This window comes from Pristiophorus japonicus, chromosome 1 (assembly GCF_044704955.1).
Source record: "Pristiophorus japonicus isolate sPriJap1 chromosome 1, sPriJap1.hap1, whole genome shotgun sequence".
NCBI classification, from domain to species: Eukaryota; Metazoa; Chordata; class Chondrichthyes; family Pristiophoridae; genus Pristiophorus; species Pristiophorus japonicus.
The window spans coordinates 428,412,502-428,437,688 of record NC_091977.1 but is presented as its reverse complement, the minus strand read 5'-3'; the positions used below and the strand labels follow the sequence as shown (position 1 = coordinate 428,437,688).

Below are 25,187 nucleotides of genomic sequence, written 5' to 3'. Positions count from 1 at the left end.
GCTGATTCCGCCCCAAAAAAGTGGGCGGGTGGCAATATTTTTTCCTGGCGGAAAGTAACACTCGGCGATATGTTTCCTAAAAATACCCGTCAGTTTCCATTTTGTGCCAAAATGGGCGATATATGGGCATTATACATCATTTCAGTGGTCAAATAGGCATTAAGTGGGTGTTAAGCATGCAAAAAAAAATGGAGGTTCTAGCCCTTGGTGTCTAGCTTGCGCTGAATTAGCCGGGTAGGATTCTGGGATTGGGCGAGGAGAAATAAGATTGGCAGGGGTTTCTGCTCCCAATCACTATCCAACAGCCCCTGCTAAATGCCTGCACATGTGGAGATTGGGTGGGGGCAGGATTGGACTCAGTTATGATGCCCCCATAGTCAAATTGACAGATGACCATGAAAAATTCCCACTTGGGGTTCCGGGGATGGCTGATGCCAATGGAACCATAGCACAAAAGAATTCAACATCTTCAAAAGAGGTGCGGGGAAGGGTGAAAATTGCCAAAGAGGTAATTTGTGTTGAAATTCTGAGATCTGCTTGGAACCTCCTGAACGTGTAGCTTGCTAGATACAATCTACTTCCTCAGTATTATCAGCATTGTAAGTATATATTTTTTATCCATCTTAATGTTCTTAACTGCTGGATGGATGGAGCAGGGAACCTGCGAGTGGCAAACTCCAATTTGCCCTCACATTTCGCTCCTATGGGGAAGCATCGAATTTATTTACAGCCTGGTAAATGTAACATCAGTATTTGGGCACTAGGTCTGGCACCATGTGTTGAGGCCCAAAATCAGATGCATGGAATAAAACAGCAATAAATTATTTTGAATGCTTTCTGAATTTGAACTGCATTCTCTTGGCATTCATATGCGCTACAGAAATGTTTCATTAATGATCATAGCACTTGAGTCTTAGAAGCTTTACTCTCAAATCACTGAGAGTCTTAGAAGCAACACAATAATTGTAAAAATATTAAATTAAATAACTGAAAATAACATCAATTGGACCACAGGAAGGAATTCTTGAATAAACCTTGAATTGCCTAATTTAAGCTACATCTATCTATGAACTCAAGTCTCTCACTCTTAAAAGTTTCATACTCTTTCATATCTGTTTAACATTAAGTAATGCTATTTAAGCTGGTTTAATTGATAGCTTTAAGAGGGCAAAACCCTTTCCCCCCCAATCACCAGACATGAAAGGACAACTTCCAATACTGACATAAAATCCTGATTAACTTTCACCAACCTGAACATATCTTGTTCTGAATGCTCCAATTCCTGGAGCTTGTAAAGATGCCAAATTTAAGCATATCTCATCATACATGTTTTTCAAAAGATCTTTATTTTTCACTTTCTTCTCGAGTTGATTCTTGAAATCGTTAACCCAGTCCTGTTAAAGAACAAAGACGTGTTATGTTGTTTATTTGTACGGCTTGAATTATTATTAAGAAGTGTCTGAATTCTGAATGTTACCTTAAAGAGCAAGTCTGGATTACTCAGCTGTTCTAAGGAATGAATGAAATTTTCAATCACTCCCCCTTTATCCAGTTTAGTTTTCAACCTTGGAGAGAAAAATGCAATGTTCATGACAGTACAGACTAGATTCTATAGATGACATAAAAGACACTTAATAACAACTTACATTTACGTAGCACTTCTTGCGTCAACAAATTTCAGAGCTTCACATTAGGGGAGGAAAGCAAGAGAGGACAGAAGGATAATGGCTGAAAGTGTATCCAGTGAAGGTGCAATGGATGAGGTGAGGAACAAGCAGTAGCCAGGGATAAACGAAAAAGAAGGTACATTCAGGGATATGTAACTGAGGTAGGATGTGGCAAGGATAGGAGTTTTGAATTCAATTAGTTGAGCTATCGGGAAATAGTGGAGCTTGGGGAGGGCAGGAGGGGCAGCGGGTGGGGGTGCATGTGATGGAAGTGTGGGTCTGTGTATGGCTGAGGATGCAGATTTTATCATAGTAAATGAGATGCCATTTCTGCAGGGCAGCATCAGAAAAGTTGCATTTCAAGTTGTCCCTTATAGCTCATCTGTCTCAACATGGGGGATCAGCCTTACTGCCCCACTCTGCAACCCAAGGCCTGGACCACTTGTGTTGCAGCGACCAAAACTGTGCTCCCTACTCCTGATGTGATCTGATCAAAGCGCATAAATTTGAATCAGTGAAAATAAATGTAAAACTTTGCAGAGAGCAGTGATGAATGGATGGTTTTTTGACTGGAGAAAAGTATGCATTGGGGTCCCCCAGGCGTCAGTATATTGCTTTTCTTATTATATATAAATGACCTGGACTTGGGCGTAAGGAGTATCATTTTGAGGTTATGGATGATATAGAACTTGGCAACGTAGTAAATAGTGAGCAGCGATAGTAGCGGACTTCAGGAGGACTGGTGACATGGACACATGGCAGATAGAATTAAATGCGGGTAAGTATGAAGTGTTGCAATTTAGGAGAAACAACATGGTGAGGTAGTTTAATCTAAATGGTGTTATTTTGAGCAGGGTACATGAGCAGAGGGACCTGGTTGTGCATATTCACAAATCTCTGAAGGTGGCAGGGCAAGTTGATAAGGCGGTTAAGAAAGCGTATGGGATACTTGGCTTTGTAAATAGGGGCATTGAATACAAAAATAAGGATGTCATACTAAACTTTTACAAATCTCTGGTTAGGCCTCAGCTGGAGTATTGTGTACAATTCTGGGCACCACACTTTAGGAAGGAAGTCAAGGCCTTGGGACTTCAGTTGTATGGAGAGATTAGAGAAACTGGGATTGTTGCCCTCAGAGCAGAAGGTTAAGGGGAGACCTAATAGAGGCATTCAAAATTGAGGGGTTTTGATAGAGCAAGTAGGAAGAAATAATTTCCTCTGGCAAGTGGATCAGTAATCAGGACTCATAGATTTAAAATAATTGGCAAAAGAATTAGAGGGGAAATGAGGAGAAATTTCTTCACACAGAGGGTTAAGAAGATCTGGAACGCACTAGCTCAATGTAGAATCTGATTACATAGGAACTTTCAAAAGGCAATTGGATGTGTACTTGCAGAGCACTAATTTGCAGGGTTATGGAGAAAAAGCTGGGTTGTAGGACTAAATTGGACAGCTCTTTCAAAGAGCCAGCACAGGCACGATGGGCTGAATGGCCTTCTGCGTTGTAAGATTCTATGATTATATTACATAGAAACATAGAAAATAGGTGCAGGAGTAGGCCATTCGGCCCTTCTAGCCTGCACCGCCATTCAATGAGTTCATGGCTGAACATTCAACTTCAGTACCCCATTCCTGCTTTCTCGCCATACCCCTTGATCCCCCTAGTAGTAAGGACTTCATCTAACTCCTTTTTGAATATATTTAGTGAACTGGCCTCAACAACTTTCTGTGGTAGAGAATTCCACAGGTTCACCACTCTCTGGGTGAAGAAGTTCCTCCGCATCTCGGTCCTAAATGGCTTACCCCTTATCCTTAGACTGTGACCTCTGGTTCTGGACTTCCCCAACATTGGGAACATTCTTCCTGCATCTAACCTGTCTAACCCCGTCAGAATTTTAAATGTTTCTATGAGGTCCCCTCTCATTCTTCTGAACTCCAGTGAATACAAGCCCAGTTGATCCAGTCTTTCTTGATAGGTCAGTCCCGCCATCCCGGGAATCAGTCTGGTGAACCTTCGCTGCACTCCCTCAATAGCAAGAATGTCCTTCCTCAGGTTAGGAGACCAAAACTGTACACAATACTCCAGGTGTGGCCTCACCAATGCCCTGTACAACTGTAGCAACACCTCCCTGCCCCTGTACTCAAATTCCCTTGCTATGAAGGCCAACATGCCATTTGCTTTCTTAAATGCCTGCTGCACCTGCATGCCAACCTTCAATGACTGATGTACCATGACACCCAGGTCTCGTTGCACCTCCCCTTTTCCTACTCTGTCACCATTCAGATAATAGTCTGTCTCTCTGTTTTTACCACCAAAGTGGATAACCTCACATTTATCCACATTATACTTCATCTGCCATGCATTTGCCCACTCACCTAACCTATCCAAGTCGCTCTGCAGCCTCACAGCATCCTCCTCGCAGCTCACACTGCCACCCAACTTAGTGTCATCCGCAAATTTGGAGATACTACATTTAATCCCCTCATCTAAATCATTAATGTACAGTGTAAACAGCTGGGGCCCCAGCACAGAACCTTGCGGTACCCCACTAGTCACTGCCTGCCATTCTGAAAAGTACCCATTTACTCCTACTCTTTGCTTCCTGTCTGACAACCAGTTCTCAATCCATGTCAGTACACTACCCCCAATCCCATGTGCTCTAACTTTGCACATCAATCTCTTGTGTGGGACCTTGTCGAACGCCTTCTGAAACAACTTCTTTATTCAAAGGGTGATAAATGTTTGGAATAATCTCTCATAAAGGTAGTAAAGTCAGAAATTAATTTGCATTCAAAATGCATTAAAAGCTAGTCTGGGAAAGATAGCATATTAGAGAGCCAAGCTTCAAAGGATCTGTAGACCTTTTCTTGTGATGACTTTTCTTATAAGAACATAACAAATAGGAACAGGAGTAGGCCATACGGCCCCTTGAATCTGCTCCGCCATTCAATAAGATCATGCCTGATCTGATCATGGACTCAGCTCCACTTCCCTGCCCGCTCCCCATAACCACTTATCGTTTAAGAAACTGTCTATTTCTGTCTTAAATTTATTCAATGTCCCAGCTTCCACAGCTCTCTGAGGCAGCAAATTCCACAGATTTACAACCCTCAGAGAAGAAATTTCTCCTCCTCTGTTTTAAATAGGTGGCCCCTTATTCTAAGATCTGCCCTCTAGTTCTAGTCTCCCCCATCAGTGGAAACATCCTCTCTGCATCCACCTTGTCAAGCCCCCTCATAATCTTATACGTTTCGATAAGATCACCTCTCATTCTTCTGAATTCCAATGAGTAGAGGCTCAACTTACTCATCCTTTCCTCATAAATCAACCCCCTCATCTCCGGAATCAACCTAGTGAACCTTCTCTGAACTGCCTCCAAAGCAAGTATATCCTTTCGTAAATATGGAAACCAAAACTGCACACAGTATTCCAGGTGTGGCCTCACCAACACCTTATATAGCTGTAGTAAGACTTACCTGCTTTTATACTCCATACCATTTGCAATAAAGGCCAAAATACCATTGGCCTTCCTGATCATTTTCTGTACCTGCATATTATCCTTTTGTGTTTCATGCACATGTACCCCCAGGTCCCGCTGTACTGCGGCACTTTGCAATCTTTCTCCATTTAAATAATAACTTGCTCTTTGATTTTTGTTCTGCCAAAGTGCATGACCTCACACTTTCCAACATGATACTCCATCTGCCAAATTTTTGCTCACTCATTTAGCCTGTTTATGTTCGTAAGTAAGCGCCCTTCTCTCCTCCTTTAGCTCTGTATTGCGTGACTCCTCATCCTTTGTGATTTCAATGTACATTTCTCCCATCCGACACATCTGCAGTCAGTCGCTTCCTTCACATAAACATACCCACACCTATGGCCACTTATTCAATCTGAAGATCTCTCACTGCATCTTCAATCCCATGTCTTGACCACCAACAAGGCTATTCCTGGCCAGAAACTCAACTAGACCAGCCACATAAATGCCATAACTACCAAAGCAGGTCAGAGGCTGGGTATTGTGCAGTATGTGGTTCACTTCCTGATGTTCTAAAGCCTCTACACCACCTGCAAGGTGCATGTCAAGAGGGTGATGGAATACTCTCCACTTGTCTGGATGGGTAGCAGTTATAACAACACTCAAACATCTCGACACCATCCAAGACAAACCAGTCCAATTGATCAGCACTTCATCTACTTGGTTAAACATTCACCTGTTCAACCAACAGCGTACTATAGCTGCGGTATGTACTATATATAGAATGCACTGCAGCAACTCAGCAAGGCTTCTTTGGTGGCACCTGCCAAAATTGAGACCTCCATTATCTGACAGACAAGGGTAGTAGGTGCATGGGAACAGCATTACCTCCAAGTCTCTCAACATCCTGACTTGGATATATATTGCTGATCCTTCATCGTCGTTGGATCAAAATCCGGGAACTCCCCACCTAGCATTGTGGGAGCACCTTCACTACATGGACTGCAGTGGTTCAAAGAAACAGCTCACCACCACCTTGGCAAGGGAAACTAAAGAGAGGCTGAGAATTTTTAAATAAAATTGTTACTAGATTTGGCTGAATAATGTTTGAATTCCTTTAGTCCAACTTCTGCCCTGTTCACAGCACTGGTCATTGTCACTATTGGCACTCTCTAACTGTGATCTGTTATTCCCTCATTGCCCTCTCAGCATCTTTCGACTACACAATCCTCTTCTACCATCTCTCCTCCATTGTCCAGCCCATGGGACTGCTCTCTACTCCAACCTGTCCAAACACAGCCTGCCCCACAGTCACACAAAGAATTATCGTTGCCATCCCCCACCCCTTTTCTCATCGATATGCTTGATACCATTCATAAGAGGTCAGCTTTCATATGTATGCTGGTGACATCCAGTTCTACATGTCCTGCACTTCTCGATGGCAGGACCTTCAAACCTGACATTCAAGTCATTACCAAAACACATACTTTCACATTTGCATCATCCACCTCTGCCCCATTGCCGCTGAAGCCTTTATTCATGCTAAACCCCTCCACCTCTCCCATTTTTTAACCTTGTCAAAGAACTTCTATCCTTTTTATTCATATTAATAATTTTTATTTCTCAGCCCTCTGTAAAGTGCCTTTGGCCATTTTCTATGTTACACGTGTTATATAAATGCAAGTTGTTGCTAGACAATGTTGAAAAATCACAAAATTCTGATTCATTAGAAACCTACAAAAAATATTTTTGCATATATGAAATGATTTTATATTTTGCAAGCTGTACAAGTCTTTCAGTAAAAAAACGGCCGACTCAGTAACAGTATTTATTTTTACCTCTCAACAAACTCTTTGTTCCTATTGCCACTTGCAGATGGTTCAAAGGTATAGTTCTCACTGCTGATCATAAACGAGTACACAATAGCCTGTGGGTAGGAATCTGCAATCTCCTCTATGATGTGCTGTACTACATTAGCTTCTTTTTTGTCAAGCACAGCCATCATTTGACTAATCCAACCAATGAACTGCCAGCATGGAATGGAAGATACCTGATGAATGTTCAAGAAGAGTTATTGGAATGTCATATTTTATTTACAAAGTAAGTAAATGCTTCATTTTAGTATTTTACTTTCCAGTCAGGTTTATAGTGGCCCATTCCCTTTGCCAATTCAGGTGACTGGCTCATCAGCTTATTTGCTAAAAAGCAAAGCAACTTTATTATAAATAACCTCTGATCAAAACTGATTCCACTGATAGTTGTCTAACATAAAAAATTGGACATTGAAATCCAAGAAATTGCCTCCGATTGTTGCAATTCAATGCCTCTCTACTCCTGATGACACAATATGAAGGTATCTTTTATTCTTTTAAGATGACTTTCTTTTGGTTTCAGATCAAATTACAAATTTTGGTATGAAACAATTAAAAGTTAAAGCCACCTTTATTAATTCCCCCTCAAACACTACCTCATTTATACAATCAAAGTAGTTAACCCCACAGGGTGACTGGTGTGAAAAGTGTCACACTGGTGCAGTAGGGGGCTGCTCTTTTTTGGTTGGGCATAAGCAGAGGGGACAGAACTTTACTCGGCATTTAACCTTTCCTGGCCGGGGAGTATTTGATATGGATACTGGGTATGCAAAACAGAAGGTGTTAATTTCTCCAGCAGTTAAATCTTCATCTCAATAAGCATAAAATAATTATGGTTAACTGTTCATTAAAGGGCTTTAGTCTCTGAATCAGTTTCACTTCAAGTGATGTACTGTTTAATAAATTCCCACATTTACACTGAGTAGCTTCAAGCAACTTTCACAGAAACAGAAAGTGAATTGTAAAGAGTAGATACATTTTCAGTTAAATTACAGTTAGAGAACAATTATAGCATTTCTGTTCATGGAATCCCCATCTCCCCTACTCCCAAAAGAAAAACCCATCAGATTTTATTCTTTAGTACAAACCGTGTGGTGCTATGTTAAAATAATCTGTTTCGAGAGATGCAACAATTTGAATTCCAAAAGGCTGTGTCACATGCTGCTTTTATGTTTTTTGGATGGTGGCTCCCATAAGGTGGATCTCAAACAGTTGTTGCCAGATCAAAATAAACCTACGGGATCTTTTCGGAAGACACTTTCTTAATCAGAACGTAAGAAATAGGAGCAGTAAGCCATTTGGTCCCTCGAGTTTGCTCTACCATTCAATAAGATCATGGCTGATCTTCTACCTCAACTCCACTTTCCTGCACTATCCCCTTATCCCTTAATTCCCTGAATATCCAAAAATCTATCGATCTCTGTATTGGATATATTCAAAAGACTGAGCCTTCACAGCCCTTTGGGGAAGAAAATTCCAAAGATTCACCACCCTCTGAGTGAAGACATTTCTCCTCATCTCAGTCCTAAATGACCAACCCCTTATTCTGAGACTGTGACCCCTGGTTCTAGACTCCTCAGCCAGAGGAAACATCATCCCTGCATCTACTCTGTCAATTCCTGTAAGAATGTTGGATGTTTCAATGAGATCACCTCTCATTCTTCTAATATAGGCCTCGTCTACACAATCTCTCCTCATAGGATAATCCCCCCATCCCAGGAATCAGTCTGGTGAACTTATGTTGGACTCCCTCTACGGCTTGTATATCCTTCCTTAGCTAAGGAGATCGAAACTGTACACAATACTCCAGGTGCGGTCTCACCAGGGCCCTATATAATTGCAGTAAGATGTCTTTACTCTAATACCCAAATCCTCAAACCCAAATTAATGTGCTGTTTCTGATCGTCCTGCTCTTCCTGAAGTCAGTAACTGTGCTTTTTTGCTGCTAGCAGAGCATTTTGGTGGTGATGTCCTGACCCAACATCATAACGACATCAAGCATGCTGCCATTCTCTCTGCAGATTGGATCTGACCCAGTGTGGCTGAGGAGCTCCTCCTGGAGTCACATAGCGTATTCCGTCCACTACGGGGTACAACAGACATGTTCTTTACTGCGCGACAACAGCAAAAGTAATGCAGGGAACAGCACCTTGTACATGGCCTTCTTTGACCGTACAAAGGCCTTTGATACTATTAACCGCGAGGGACTATAGAGAGCCCTCCTCTGTTTCGGCTGCCCCCAAACGTTTGTTGCCATCCTCCGCCTGCTCCACGACGACATGCAAGCCGTGATCCTAACCAATGGATCGATCACAGATCCAATCAATATCTGGACCAGGGTCAAGCAGGGCTGCGTCATCGCACCAACCCTCTTCTTGATCTTCCTCGCTGCAATGCTCCACCTCACATTCAACACTCTCCCCGCTGGAACTAAACTATAGAACCAGTGGGAACCTGTTCAACCTTCGTCATCTCCAGGTCAGATCCAAGACCGTCCCATCCTCTGTCGTCGAATTACAGTACGTGGTCGATGCTTGCATCTGCGCACATTCAGAGGCCGTACTCCAGGTCATCGTCAACATCTTTATTGAGGCGTATGAAAACATGGGCCTTATACTAAACATCCATAAGACAAAGGTCCTCCATCAAGCTGACCCCGCCACACAGCACTGCCCCCCAGTCATCAAGATGTACGGCGTGGCCCTGGACAATATGGACCACTTTCCATACCTCGGAAGCCTACTATCAGCAAGGGCAGACATCGACGACGAGGTTACGTCAGTGCAGCCTTCGGCCACCTGAGGAAGAGTGTGTTCGAAGATCAGGCCCTCAAATCTGGCACGTAGCTTATGTTCTACAGGGCTGTAGTGATACCTGCCCTCCTGCATGGCTCAGAGACGTGGACCATATACAGTAGACACCTCAAATCGCTGGAGAAATACCACCAACGATGTCTCCACAAGATCCAGCAAATCCCCTGGGAGGACAGACGCACTAACGTCAGTGTTCTCGATCAGGCCAACATCCCCAGCATCGAAGCACTGACCTCACTCGACTAGCTCCGTTGGGTGGGCAACATTGTTTGTATGCCCGACACAAGACTCCCAAAGCAAACACTCTACTCAGAACACCTATACAGCAAGCGAGCCCCAGGTGGGCAGAGGAAACGTTTCAAGGACACCCTCAAAGATCCCCACCGACACCTGGGAGTCCCTGGCCAAAGACCGCCCTAAATGGAGGAAGAACATCCGGGAGGGCGCTGAGCACCTCGAGTCTCGTCGCCAAGAGCATGCAGAAAACAAACGCAGGCAGTGGAGGGAGCGTGCGGCAAACCAGACTCCCCACCCACCTTTTCCTCCAACGACTGTCTGTCCCACCTGTGACAGAGACTGTGGTTCCCGTATTGGGCTGTTCAGTCACCTGAGAACTCACTTTTAGAGTGGAAGCAAGTCTTCCTCGATTTCGAGGGACTGTCTATGATGATGATGATGATGAGCAGAGCATTTTGGTGGTGATGTCCTGACCCATCATGACGACATCAAGCATGCTGCCATTTTCTCTGCAGATTGGATCTGACCCCGTCTTCACCTGGTGTTCATTGCACATGCACTGCCCAAAATATTATGGTCAAACTTCACATGCGTGGAATTGTGGCCCCACAGTACAGCCAGATGGCTAAACACTACAAAGATAAATGGAAGAGGGCAGCACAGTTAGCCAGCTCTCCCAAGACTCAGTTTGAAATATAAAAGCATCGATAGACCTGCAGGTTTCTGGATACAACTCTGTAACTTTGCAACAAGCTGAGTTTTTCAGTCTCAGCCATAAGGATGCTGGGAGGTCTTGATTGGAGGTCATGTGCTTTCCCACATGGAAGGAAGAAGATTGAGGACGTAGGCGAGTGTGGGAGAAGAGCTAGAGTCACGATTAAAAATTACAGCCTGCTGTATATTTATTCTGCTGCCAAACGTTAATGGTATGACAAGGAAGTAATGAAAAATTGTACCAAGTAAATGGATTACAAATTTCCCCCTCCCAGTGATAGTCTTCACATCAGTCTACATTACAAGTGACTATACTTCAAAAGTACTTCATTGGCTGTAAAGCACTTTGGGGCGTACTGAGGTTGTGAAAGGCGCTACATAAATGCAAGTTCTTTCTTTAGACAATGAATAATGGCAATCTATTCAATCATTGGGGTGTTTCATGACCGGGTCCACCCTGTCTTTAACTGGTGTTCACACAACACATGCTGTTCAGTGGGGCAGGAGTGAGAAGAAGCTAGTGCATAGTAAAAAGCAGTCGGAACCCCTGGATGTTTTTTCCTTTTCTTAATCCAGAGATACTGGAGGTATCATTTATTTAGTGCTTTTGCTACAGGGAGTCTGGTGACACAGCATATTGGCACTCCAGCACACTACTCAACTGGTACCCTCCAAATCCATGTCACAAAGTGAACTGTATCTTATTTGTGTCACTAGGGCACATCTGGGAAATAGGAGGGCAGCTTACTATTGCAATGCTTCTGACAGACAGCAAAAGGTTATCATCCCAAAGCATTCTGGCTGCTCTCTTGACTGGGAAAGAAGTGTGACATGGAAAAAGGAAGAGGAGCCATGAACAACTTATACACAAAGAAAATAGTTTGCAAATCTAGTAAGCCAATTATACCATATCCTTTGATGATGATTTCATTAAATTAATGGCAAACAATCAGCTCCATGTACACTACCGTCTATATAATAAACCACAGCAATTTTGGGGCCCAAGTTCACCCCTTCAGCCCCATGAACAAAAACAGTCTATAATACAGATACCGAGTAAAAATGTTCATAAAGACTGCAAAATCCAAATGTTAAGCCTTAATGTAAAACAGCAGAAGTGACCTCGTGCGTACCTCTCTCGTCATGAGGTCCTGTGTCTCAGCTGGATATAATTCCACAATCTGTAGCAATCTAGGGAATCTCAGTCTGGCTTCTCTTGAATTATACTTCAGTGCTTTTAACATATTCTCCACTACACACGCAGGGAAAGTCTGCAGCTCAGAGAAATTCATAACTGTAGGAAACATAAATTCATTTATTTAAAATCATGAAAGAACAGAAAGTGCACGGTGCACTAACAATGTATTTGTGATCATCAGTACTGTGAAGGTGTGAAAGCTGGAATAAACAGTAAAGGATAAGTGCATTGTTCCAACATAAAAGCAGGGTTCCTCACTAACTTTTGGGCAAGGGCCACTCTCCTAAAACATAGAAGGTGGAGTACCCATCTGGAAAATGCAAATTACTTTCAGGTCAGAAAATCAGCTGGGGTCAAGGCCATGTCCTTATGACAAGGACAAGTCATACCACACTGTACTTTTGTTGATGCAACAGTCTAGCAGAAAATCCAGGTAAATATATTCAGGAAAGGTGGGGAAAGGAAAAGAAAACTGGTGAGATAAAAGAGGGAAAAAAGATGAAAACCATAGAGGAGAAAATGGAAAGATTTTTTTCCCATAAAAAACAGCAGGCAACAGCAGACAGAGCGAGAGAGAGAAGGCCCATGCTTCACGAGCTACATATTGTTTTAATACACAATACATGCCAATATATAGAAATAATACATATATACTAGGGAGAGAAGAATATTAGTTATTACAAATTTGCTGGCAGTCTTACTGTTTTCACTTTCTTCTTCCTCACGCAGACATTTGTCACAGAAATTTGCCAATTTCATGTAGGCCTCAATCACTCCCACTGTCTCAACATGTTCTTCAGAAAGAGACTGCACCTCTTCTTCAGCCTTTTCAACAGCACTTTGCAGATATTCATGAGCCTTTCTGTATAATCCTATCACAACCTGAGCGACAACAAAAATAAGAATGGTCAGAACAGGTTCAGTTACTAACTGTATTTGTGCATCCTTTGGTAGAGTTAAGACATTTTTTTCTTACCTGTGCTATATCATCACCGGCAGCTCCCGAAAGTTTTATAACACCTCTTGCTCGATCCTCCTCAATATGCTGAAGAGATGATGGGTCTTTATTCAGAGCATTAGCCATAATGTAGTAGGTTGTACCAAGCAATGTGTTCTGATCTCTGAGAGCATGTCTATGTGTATTTAGATAAGCCACCTCGATTTCAACTGTAAGATAAGATGCCTGTTAAAGACAGCAGCATTGAAATGATGTCTTCATTAACTTAATTGTTTTTCTGAAGTGGTTTGGGTGCCTTGTGTGTCAGTTATTCAATATGCCGCAGACTTTTAGTAATAGGGTGTAAATTCATATCTATGATTCCACAAACTGATAAAAGTATTCATTTTAATCCTTTGAAGACTGCTCTATTTTCCTTACGTCCCTGCCTTTAAAAAAAATAAAGTAATGATTAAGAATTATTTTCCTATTCGTATTTTTCTCTTTCGTCTTTCATCAAGTGGCCTTTCCTAAGCCGGCCAAGCAGGTTGGTTCTCAGGCTTCTGCTGCTCTTGGTTCGGCTGGTGAGTATTGGATAGAATATTGGATAATCCATGTTTGTGAACTCCTTTGCTTGTGGAGAAATGGTTTGCAGTTTCTATCTGATGGCACAACTGCAGTCAGGATCCCACCCCCTGTGAAAGGTGTTTCTCCCTGCATCTAAATCTCTCTGGTACATGTTGAAGCATGTTCTTTATTTTAAAAATTTGAATTCATAATATTTGCCATTACACAATGTTATGCAAGTCTTCTAAAAGAGAAAACATTTTTAAAAGTCAGCGGCATTAAAAAAGGTTAAAAACACGCTCAACGGGAAAGCTGTCAGAAAGCTTTCCTTCTGATTTAAAGAATCAACATTTTCAGTTGCTATGGCAATGTTAGAAATCTGTCAGCCATTACCCAGCAAGGGGATGGTCTTCATCACAGTTACAATCTGGTCGGCTTTCTCTAAACTACGACTGCGCTTATGGCTGAATCGGCTGTAACTGTGTATCCATTGCACTCTCCAGTCATCTCTAGTCTTGGACTCTTCGAGAAGTTCTTTCAGCAGCTTTGTTGATACTGAAAAGTTGTTCTGAAATAAGGAAAACAATTGACTTTCTGAAAAAAGATACAACACTCTGAAAATGAAGTACAGGTTCAAAATGAAGTACAAGTACAGTATTACGGTAATGGACAAAAAAATCCATGAAGAATTAATTATTTTGCAGCTGAAGATGAAGGTTTAACACTTTGGCCATTTATGAGTTTGACACAGTTGTAATTATTTTAAATTTAATTGGACAACAATGTATTTCAGCCATAAAAAATTAAAAATTACTTCCGAGTTGTAATTTAGCAACATGCAATCTTTCGCAATAAATACAAAAATGCTATAACTAGAACTTCTGGGGTTTTTTGCCAATTATTTTTTCCACTCCTGATAACTTGGTTTCCTTGACTTAATATTCCCAAAGATGCCTTCAGGTACCTTGCCAAAGTGAACATTATTCATGTATAACCTTCAACAGTGAGTGCTAGCTGCTTATTTGACTATAAAGAACATTACCTGACATCCACAACCATACCCTTGCAGCAGGAGACAGTAATTAGCAATAGGATGCTGGAATCCTGACTACAAACTCATCCTATGTTCATGGCCTATTTTAGTTCATGTCTGTATCAAGACTAAATACTGTGATTAAACAAGTGGAACTGGCACTTCAATGCCCCCCTCAACATCAAAATATCTCTTCAATAGAAATTAACATAGACCACAGATTTTTATGCTTACTGAATTTGATCAACAGATGCCGGTATTTTTTTGTTGCATACCTGTTTCCTTGCACTTTCTAACATTTTTAACTTCATATTAAATTTACAGCTTCTTATGACCATGTTGACATCATCCTCTTCTCTGTCCACGTCCATTTTAGTATCAGCTCCTTCATCATCCACTTCCATACTATCATTGGCCTGAACATGTGACAATCGCTCCTTAATCTTGTCGAGGAAGAAACAGCTACGATATGAAAGAAAAAAAATCAGAAACAAGTAGTTATACCAAAGAACTTGTAATAAAAGACAATGTGATCAACTGTGGCATAGCTCATGGACTAAGATCAAAAACTGAAATCAAGGGTGGCTGGTACCACACATCGCATGGTCAGAAACACCAGATCAGGCAAGTGCTTTGTGAGAAACAGTAGAGGTGGGGTTTAGTTGGGATCGGGTTGTGCAAGCAGATAGGCCTGGTCAGACAGAGGCTGAGCAGGCTGCAAACTTGATAAGCAGCTTTGTTTGGAGCTGAAGGTAAAAAAGAGGCCGAGTAAATCGGGAACTAGCTGCACATAATTAAACAATATTAAAAACACTTGGAAGAATACCAAGTATAATTTTTTTTTAAAAAGCGAATGATCTTGTGGGAATCTGATTAGTCCATGCTCTTCACACATGGACCAAACAGCAATGTTACAAGCTTACTACAGACACAAAACTTTTAATTAGGCAAATAAACAGATTCATTATTGGCAAACTATGTGAAATGAAACTGAGGATTTTTGTTCGCACTTTTCATATCTAAAGTATATATATATGACTTTTTCACTCATATTATTATCTATTAGATGCACATGCTGTATAATTAGTACATCATAGCAGCATCTGTGCATTAATGCCTTTTGGAATCACATACTTTAAATAAATTATGATAGACAAGTATAACACACAAGACTATTTTCTCAAAATTACAAACTTAATGAGTCACTGGCTGAAGCTAGCCAGTGAGTAGCTGAGACATACCAACAAGTCCCAGGTTTGATCCCTGCTTCACATGCCAAGTTAGTAGATTTCAACTAAGGTTGAATAGGGACACTACAATTGGCCTCAGTTCCCTTGGGTTAGGGAATGGAAAATTAGCCATGGTTCCTGCTCCTGATATTATCCAGCAACCCTTGATGGAAGCTTGCACTTATCGATATACATAACGGCCAGTTAAGCGAGATATTGAAGTGTCTCATTTTCCATGGAACCATAAACTAGCATGTAGCAAGGGTCTTTAAGGATAAGATAAGAAAACTTAATAAGCAAATATTTCAAAGGATTTTTTGTGTAGACACATTTCATTGGTATGACAATTACAGCACATAATTACATGCAGATTAATTATGTATTGATTTGAATCTGGAGACTTAATAGTCTCTGTTAGTCTCAGTGTTAAAGTTTTGTGGTCCATTAGACTAAGGTCTTTAGGTTACATAAGAACATAAGAAATAGGAACAGGAATAGGCCATACAGCCCCTCGAGCCTGCTCCGCCATTTATTAAGATCATGGCTGATCTGATCATGGACTCAGCTCCACTTCCCCGCCCGCTCCCCATAACCCCTTATCTCCTTATCGTTTAAGAAACTGTCTATTTCTGTCTTAAAGTTATTCAATGTCCCAGCTTCCACAGCTCTCTGAGGCAGTGAATTCCATAGATTTACAACCCTCAGAGAGGAAATTTCTCCTCATCTCTGTTTTAAATGTGCGGCCCCTTATTCTAAGATCATGCCCTCTAGTTCTACTCTCCCCCATCAGTGGAAACATCCTCTCTGTATCCACCTTGTCAAGCCCCCTCATAATCTTATACGTTTCGATAAGATCACCTCTCATTCTTCTGAATTCCAATGTAGCAAGGGTCTTTAAGGATAAGATAAGAAAACTTAATAAGCAAATATTTCAAAGGATTTTTTGTGTAGACACATTTCATTGGTATGACAATTACAGCACATAATTACATGCAGATTAATTATGTATTGATTTGAATCTGGAGACTTAATAGTCTCTGTTAGTCTCAGTGTTAAAGTTTTGTGGTCCATTAGACTAAGGTCTTTAGGTTACATAAGAACATAAGAAATAGGAACCTAATCAACCTTTCCTCATAAGTCAACCCCCTCATCCCCGGAATCAACCTGGTGAACCTTCTCTGAACTGCCTCCAAAGCAAGTATATCCTTTTGTAAATATGGAAACCAAAACTGTGGAAAAGTTTTAAAATATATTCCCTTCCAGCAGGGATCACCTAAAGTACTGAAGAGGAAATTGAAACAATTACTGGCAGAGAGCAGAGAAATATGGAATTCAGTTGGAAAATAGTTTAAAAAAAAGTCAGACTGGGATCTAAAAGAGGATTCAAATGCTGCAGTGAATTAGAGAGGCAGAATAGTCTTGTCCTGTTCCCGTATTCTTGCGTATATACAAGTTTCAACTATGGTACAGACTAAAGATTTTGGAGTCATTGGGCCTGAGTTTGGTGAAAGTTAAGTTCCGCCCAAGTACCTTCCAAAGGACCACTGAGATCCTGACAGTACTTTGGGCGGAAGTTTCATGAAAAAAATGTGGGAAAGACCACCCGGCGACAAAAATGGGCCTTGCACACCAATTCTGGGCAGCAGCAGCTCCCATTCTGGGTGGCAAATGCGATCCGCGGCAAAGTACCGCTGAGGATAGTCGGGCCCAGGAGGGGGGGGCGGGGGGGGAATTGATAAAATAAAAAGTTTTCAAACCAATAAAAGAAAACACCAGAAATCCTTCAGGGGACCACATCCACCTAAATCCCTGCAAAAGAAATAAAGAAAAGAAGTGCACTAACCTTTTTTTGCAGGTCTTCATACTTACCGTTCAGGTAAGACCTGCCTCCACGTGGTGGTCTTTTCCCCTGCTGGAGCAGAGGACGGCTCCGGCCAAACTGGCAACTCAGCGGGTGGGAGACTCTTGTGGGCGTTTCACGCTGGCACATGCCAGTGGACGGCCCCCAGCGGTGTTCTCTCCCCACCGGCGTGAGGACCTGACAAAACTCGCTCGACGGGGAGAGTGCCCAGAAAACATTTAGACCGCCAAGAAAACACAGCGGCAGCCAACAATAAGTCGACCAAACTCGGGCCCAATGACTCCAAAACCTTATTGAGGGTGACTCATACTGGTACATGATTCCACAGTCATTTACACAGTACCTCGATCCAAGTGTCTATTTTTCATATGTAAATGTATGCAATGACTGTAGCATTTTTGACCACTGGGCATGTATGTTACAGCCAACTCTAATCCGATCTTCGCCTAATATCTACACGCACACGTATGTACAAGTTCCAGCAGGGGTCACCATATAGCAACCAGGATCACAGAATAGATATGGATGAGGAAGATCATTCAGTTCATCCCAACTCTTCTGTCTAGAAAAACAAAACTAACTTCCCCCCCATCACACCATTCAGGTGTGCCTTAAATTATTACGCATTCTCCACATCCTAACCAAAGGACCAAAGGTTCACTGCATATATTGATATGTATAAAGAAGACTTATCAGTTCTAAATTTGCCTTTATCCAGTTTCAACTTGTGCTCTAAATTGGAGTTTAGAAGAATGAGAGGTGATCTTATTGAAACATATAAGATTCTGAGGGAATTTGACAGGGTAGATGCAGAGAAGGTGTTTCCCCTCGTGGGAGAAACTAGAACTAGGGGGCATAGTTTCAGAATAAGGGGTCGCCCATTTAAAATGGAAATGAGGAAGAATTTCTTCTCTCAGAGGGTTGTGAATCTTTGGAATTCTCTGCCCCAGAGAGCTGTGGAGGCTGGGTCATTGAATTTATTTAAGGTGGAGCTAGACAGGTTTTGAATGATAAGGGAGTCAAGGGTGACGGGGACCGGGCAGGGAAGTGGAGTTGAGGCCAAGATCAGATCAGCCATGATTTTATTGAATGGCGGAGCAGCCTTGAGGGGCCAAATGGCCTACTCCTGTTCCTATTTCTTTTGTTCTTTTGTCCTCCCCTGTCTTATAATTTGAACTAAACTTCCAGATTACACAGGTCACCTTTCAAAGCTAAGTAGCTGAGTTTCTCCAGATATTCCTCAAAACTCTGTTCTCTCACCAATGAATGTGTCTCATGGATCTTCCCTGCATCATTTCCCTTCTCTCGGTGGCCAGAAATGGACACTATATCGATATAAATACAAGTTGTTGTGTCATCTGACCAGGCATTATTTTGGCAAAATAATTCAGCATTCTACTTATTACGGATTACAACTCTGTAGTGACTGGACTTGCCAAGTCTACTAAACCCCCTTTTTTAACCACCCTCAGCTATTTCAACACCATTCGTGAAGCACTCATACCAATTCTTTCTTCCAATGTGTAATACTTTGCACTTGGCCATATTAAATTTAATCTGTCATTATTCTGTCCAATTGTGTATTTTTTCTAAATCATTCTGCAGGTCTCTGGTTAGATTTTCCTCTACCTAGTTCAGGGCTGCTAAAGCCATTTGGGTCTTTGACACTAGTTTAGATCAGCTTACCAGCATACTGATCAAGCTTGGAAATATTCATGGACTCTTGGGCTCATTGCTGCACTGAACAGTGTATTTAACCGTTGATCCACTGGAACGCTGTTTATTCTAATTATAATAAAGATGAATGTGTCTAAGTATACTTGTGTTTCCCCTGAATGTATTCTTGGGAATGTATTAAGCACTGTCCACAACAACAACTTGTATTTATATAGTGCCGTTAATATAGTGAAACGTCCCAAGCCGCTTCATAGGAGTATTATGCAATAAAAATTTGATATCGAACCACATAAGTAGAAATTAGCACAGGTGACCAAAAGCTTGGTCAAAGAGGTAGGTTTTAAGGAGCGTCTTGAAGGAGGAAAGAGAGGTAGTGAGGCGGAGAGGTTTAGGCAAGGAGTTCCAGAGCATGGGGCCTAAGCAACAGAAGGTATGGCCACCAATGGTTGAGTGGTTACAAACAGAGATGCTCACGAGGGCAGAATTAGAGGAGCGCAGACATCTCGAGGGTTGTGGGTCTGGAGGAGATTACAGAGATAGGAAGGGATGAGACCATGGAGGAATTTGAAAATAAGAATGAGAATTTTGAAATCAAGGCATTACTTAACCAGAAGTCGATGTCGGTCAGCGAGCACAGGAGTGATGGGTAATGGGACGGTGCGAGTTAGGACATAGGCAGACGAGTTTTGGATCACCTCTAGTTTACGTAGGGTAGAATGTGGGAGGCCAGCCAGGAGTGCGTTGGAATAGTCAAGTCTAGAGGTAACAAAGGCATGGATGAGGGCTTCAGCAACAAATGAGTTGAGGCAAGGGTGGAGATGGGCGATGTTACGTAGGTGGAAATAGGCGGTCTTAGTTATGCTGCGGATAAATGGTCGAAAGCTCATTTCAGGGTCAAATGAGACACCAATGTTGCGAACAGTCTGGTTCAGCCTCAGACAGGAGTTGGGAGAGGGATGGAGTCAGTGTCTAGGGAATGGAGTTTGTGACAGGAACCGAAAACGGTGACTTTAGTCTTCCCGATATTCAATTGGAGAAAATTTCTGCTCATCCGGAACTGGATGTCGGACAAGCAGTCTGACAATTTAGAGACAGTGGAGAGGTCGAGAGAAGTGGTAGCAAGGTAGAGCTGAGTGTCATCAGCGTACATATGTAATCATCATCATCATAGGCAGTCCCTCGGGATCGAGGAAGACTTACTTCCACTCCTGAAGTGAGTTCTTTGGTGGCTGAACAGTCCAATACAAGAGCCTCAGACTCTGTCACAGGTGAGACAGATAGTCGTTGAGGGAAGGGGTGGGTGGGGCTGGTTTGCCGCACGCTTTTTCCGCTGCCTGCGCTTGATTTCTGCATGCTCTCGGCATTGAGACTTGAGGTGCTCTGCGCCCTCTCGGATGCACTTCTTCCACTTAGGGCGGTCTTGGGCCAGGGACTCCCAGGTGTCAGTGGGGATGTCGCACTTTATCAGGGAGGCTTTGAGGGTGTCCTTGTAGCGTTTCCGTTGCCCACCTTTGGCTCGTTTGCCGTGAAGGAGCTCCGAGTAGAGCACTTGCTTTGGGAGTCTTGTGCCTGGCATGTGGATGATGTCGTCTGCCCAGCAGAGCTGATAAGAGTGTGGTCAATGCTTCAATGCTGGGGATGTTAGCCTGGATGAGGACGCTGACGTTGGTGCGCCTGTCCTCCCAAGGGATTTGTAGGATCTTGTGGAGACACTGTTAGTAATATTTCTCCAGCGACTTGAGGTGCCTATTGAACATGGTCCATGTCTCTGAGCCATACAGGAGAGCAGGTATTACTACAGCCCTGTAGACCATGAGCTTGGTGGCAATTTTGAGGGCCTGGTCTTCAAACACTCTTTCCCTCAGGCAGCTGAAGGCTGCACTGACGCACTGGAGGCGGTGTTGGATCTCGTCGTCGATGCCTGCTCTTGTTGATAGGAGGCTCGCGAGATATGGGAAGTGGTCCACGGTGTCCAGGGCTGCACCGTGGATCTTGATGACTGTGGGGGCAGTGCTGTGCGGTGAGGACAGGCTGGTGGAGAACCTTTGTCTTACGGATGTTTAGCGTCATCAGCTAGATGCTGGGTGTCATCAGCGCACATGTGTAAACTGACGCTGTGTTTCCGGATTAGGTCGCCAAGGGGCAACATGTAGATGAGAAATAGGGGGCCAAGAATAGATCCTTGGGGGACACCAGAGTTAATGATGTAAGGGCGGGAAGAGAAGCCGTTGCAGGTGATTCTCTGGCTATGATTAGATAGATAAGAATGGAACCAGGCAAGTGCAGTCCCATCCAGCTGGACGACAGTGGAGAGGTGTTGGAGAAGGTTAGAGTGGTCAACCATGTCAAAGGCTGCAGAAAAGTCAAGAAGGACAAGAAGGGATAGTTTGCCTTTGTCACGGTCACAAAGGATGCTATTTGTGACTTTGATGAGAGCCGTTTTGGTACAGTGGCATGTGCGGAAACCAGATTGGAGGGTTTCAAACATGGAATTGCGGGAAAGACAGGCACGGATTTAGGAGGGGACAACACATTCAAGGACTTTCGAGAGGAAAGGGAGGTTGGAGATGGGGTGGTAGTTTGCAAGGATGGAGGGATTGAGGGTTGGTTTTCTGAGGAGAGGGTTGATGATGGCAGATTTGAGGGAGAGGGACAGTACCTGAGGAGAGATAACCATTAACAATGTCAGCTAACATGGATCAATTATTGAAATGGTTTAGATGCTAGCTTCATACAAAAATAATATTTCCTTTCCTATTCTATAGAACCTAAGGGTCTCAAAAGTGAAGTTAGATATTTGAAATTTATATTCAAAACTGGCAATTCTTGAATAGCGAGCTCAAATTTAGCTTAAAACATCTCTTGAATTTGAACTCGGCGGTTACATGCCCTCAAAATAAAAATGGATGAATCGAGATGAAAACATTGCATTTCATGCTGGCACACAAGACGGTGAGACTTTGTCTGCCTGTAGCCCCAGTTCTTAATTTGAGTAAACTCATGTACTGTTCTTGCCTGCACCATGTAATTTAATTCACACAACACAACTTCCTCTGCTGCTTTGCCTTATTTGGCTGATGAAGTGGATTAAACACCCGATTTTTAGACCACCAAAGTAAGGTTTTCCGCCCGAGAGCACCAAAGCCCTGGGAAAATGGTGGAGATAGGAGGCCTTCGAGCACGTGGCTGGTAGCGGGAAGCTGGAAGCTGGGGTTTGGGAAGGGGTGAAGAGGAGTCGTGGCGGGTCTGAGAGCAGTAGGGTAGTAGGGCCTATGAGCACTCAGGAAACTGAGTGTTTACCAAGGAAGAGGATTTTGCCAAAGCTCTGTGAAATAAATAGATTACTAGATGAGACTAAAAAAATAGATAAAGAGGAGGTACTAGAAAGGCTGGTGGTACTTATTGGGTAAGTCACCTGATCTGGATGGGATGCATCTTAGGTTACTGAGGAAAGCAAGGGTAGAAATTGTAGAGGCGCTGACCACAATCTTCTAATCCTCCTTAGATACAGGGGTGGTGCCAAAGGACTGGAGGATTGCAAATGTTACACCCTTGTTGAAAAAAAGGGGAGAAGGATAAACCTGGCAATTAAAGGCCAGTTAATTTAACGTCAGTGGTGAGTAAGCTTTTAGAAACAATAATCTGGAGAAAATTAACAGCCAATTGGACAAATAAAGGTGAGCAGAGATGGCTGAGGAGATTTGATAGAGGTGTGTAGCATCAGGAAGGGTTTAGATAGAGTAAATAAAGAGAAACTGTTTTCAATCGTTGAAGGGCCGATAACCAGAGGGCACAGATTTAAGGTGATTGGCAAAAGAACCAGAGGTGACACGAGGAAAAACCTTTTTACGCAAGGAGTGGTTAAGTTCTGGAATGCACTGTCTGATAGGGTGGTGGATATAGATTCAATAGCATCCTTCTAAAGGGAATTGGATAAATACCTGAAGGAGAAATAAATGCAGGGATATAGGGAAAGAGCGGGGTTAGTGGGACTAGCTGGACTGCTCTTTGAAAGAGCCGGCACAGAAGTGATGGGCTGAACGGTCTCCTCTTGTTGTACTATTCTATGGGTCTATAAGGAGTTAAGGATTGGGCTTGTACCAATAATGGGCAGTGGGGTTTGGTAATGTTGGGAGGATTGCCCTCGGCTTTTGGAAGCAGGGTTGAAGGGGTATGAGAGCATTGGGAGAACCTGGAGGAAGATTATAAGATGAGAACATTGGGATGAATTGCTGTGGCATTTGGGAGCACTGGGAATGAGAAAGGGGTGTCAGAATATGACAGCACAATGGTGGGAAGGAAAGAGTCAGGGCATGGGAAAAGTGTCTTGAAGTATGAAAGCACAGGGAAGGTGGCACTGGGTGGATGCTGGGTCACAGGGAGTGAGTTTTGCGGATGCTGACAAAAGTGTGGAATAGATGTTTTTGGGGGATAGGTTGGCAGTGGGGGGAAAAGGCATGGATGCTGGACTTCTGGAGCTGACAGGAGGGAGCGAAGAGGGCATGAGGAGGGGGCAGAAGGCATGGGTGCTTGGTGGGGGTGGGGGTTAAAGGGAATAATTTTCTAACATTTAATAATACAGGTTTCTCAGGTCACTGCGAGGGAAACTTTTCTGAGCACGTCCTCCTCCCTGCTGCTGCACCGCCACCCCGCCCGCATAATTGCCCCCTCCCTCACCAATCGTTGGGCTCGAGCCAGCCTCAGACATGTGTGTTGGGGACTGTTGCAGTGGGATGGAATTTCTTGAAAGCGTTTCTCCAGCAGTGTCTAGGCAAAACTGTATTATTTAAATTAACTCTTGCTGTTGGGGGGGGGGGGGGGGGAATGGGGGGGGCAGAGAGTCTCAAGGTAGGCTCAGGATGATGGGAAAGGTGGCATCTACAAGAGACCATAATAGAAGGGGCAGACAATGTCAGATTTTAGTAGCTTCAAGGTTGTTTGCACTGATGTCACTGTCGAGAACCATGCAACCTATCCTGAGAGTCAGCTAAGATTCATCGGTAAGTAAGCAACAACACTACCTGGCTTGGAGGCCTTGTTTGGAGGACTCAATCAGAGACAAGTAAAAAGAGGTAACTTTAATTGGGGCACAAAAGCACAACAGTAAAAATCATGAAGGAGGAAGTAATTAAGTAATTAAGTGTTGAGAAGAAGTGGCCACATATAAAAAACTTAATGTAGAGTAACCCTGTAATTTTTTTAAAAGCATATCTAACAAATGCAATATAGCAGTACTACAATACTCTTTGTATGATTCAGGTTCAGCAAGAACATAGAATTTACAGCGCAGAAACAGAACACTCCGCTGGTGTTTATGCTCCACACGTGCCTCCTCTCACTTTCCTTTATCTCCTCTTATCCGCATATCCTTCTATTCCTTTCTCCCCCATGTACTTATCTAGCGTCCCCTTAAATGCATCTATGCTATTTGTTTCAACCACTCTTTGTGATAGTGAGTTCCACATTCTCATCACTCCGAGTAAAGATCATACGTTTCTATTGAAGGTAATGTGTGGAACGTGTTGTGTCTCTCGTGTATTTTCAGCATGAAAAGAAACATTCCATCCCAATTCCAAGAACTTGTTGCAATGTTATTTCATACTCTATCTTATTCACAATATAAAAAATTTATATAATATTATTTAATGTCCATTTCATGAATAATTTTGTGAGAACTATTATCATCGTCCATTTGCTGCAAAGATGGACAGCTCCATTCTAGTGTCATACCGGTTTGTGATTATGTCATCCCACACACTCATCGGATCCATCTTTGATTCGGGGTATCGGCCTGTCCAAGTTCTTATTAGTTTGCGGAGAGGTACTTCAGAGGTTAAATTAACTGTAAAAAATAAACAATGGAATAGTTATTCAACAAACCAGGAATAATTCATAAAGCTAGAT

At 42.7% G+C, this 25,187-nt stretch overlaps 1 protein-coding gene across 2 annotated transcripts in view; it reads right to left on the bottom strand.

Moving 5' to 3' along the window:
* Window positions 1-25,187, bottom strand: part of prkdc (protein kinase, DNA-activated, catalytic subunit) — a 364,122-nt gene that overhangs the window by 48,909 nt on the left and 290,026 nt on the right. For both annotated transcript variants that reach the window (XM_070892539.1, XM_070892550.1), the window contains exons 68-76: window positions 25,014-25,125; window positions 14,792-14,978; window positions 13,877-14,051; window positions 12,956-13,146; window positions 12,681-12,861; window positions 11,915-12,075; window positions 6,985-7,196; window positions 1,478-1,565; window positions 1,251-1,394 (exon numbers count right to left, since the gene is read on the bottom strand). In XM_070892539.1, the coding sequence (XP_070748640.1) occupies window positions 1,251-1,394; window positions 1,478-1,565; window positions 6,985-7,196; window positions 11,915-12,075; window positions 12,681-12,861; window positions 12,956-13,146; window positions 13,877-14,051; window positions 14,792-14,978; window positions 25,014-25,125 (1,451 nt within the window). The remainder of the gene's footprint in view (window positions 1-1,250; window positions 1,395-1,477; window positions 1,566-6,984; window positions 7,197-11,914; window positions 12,076-12,680; window positions 12,862-12,955; window positions 13,147-13,876; window positions 14,052-14,791; window positions 14,979-25,013; window positions 25,126-25,187) is intronic.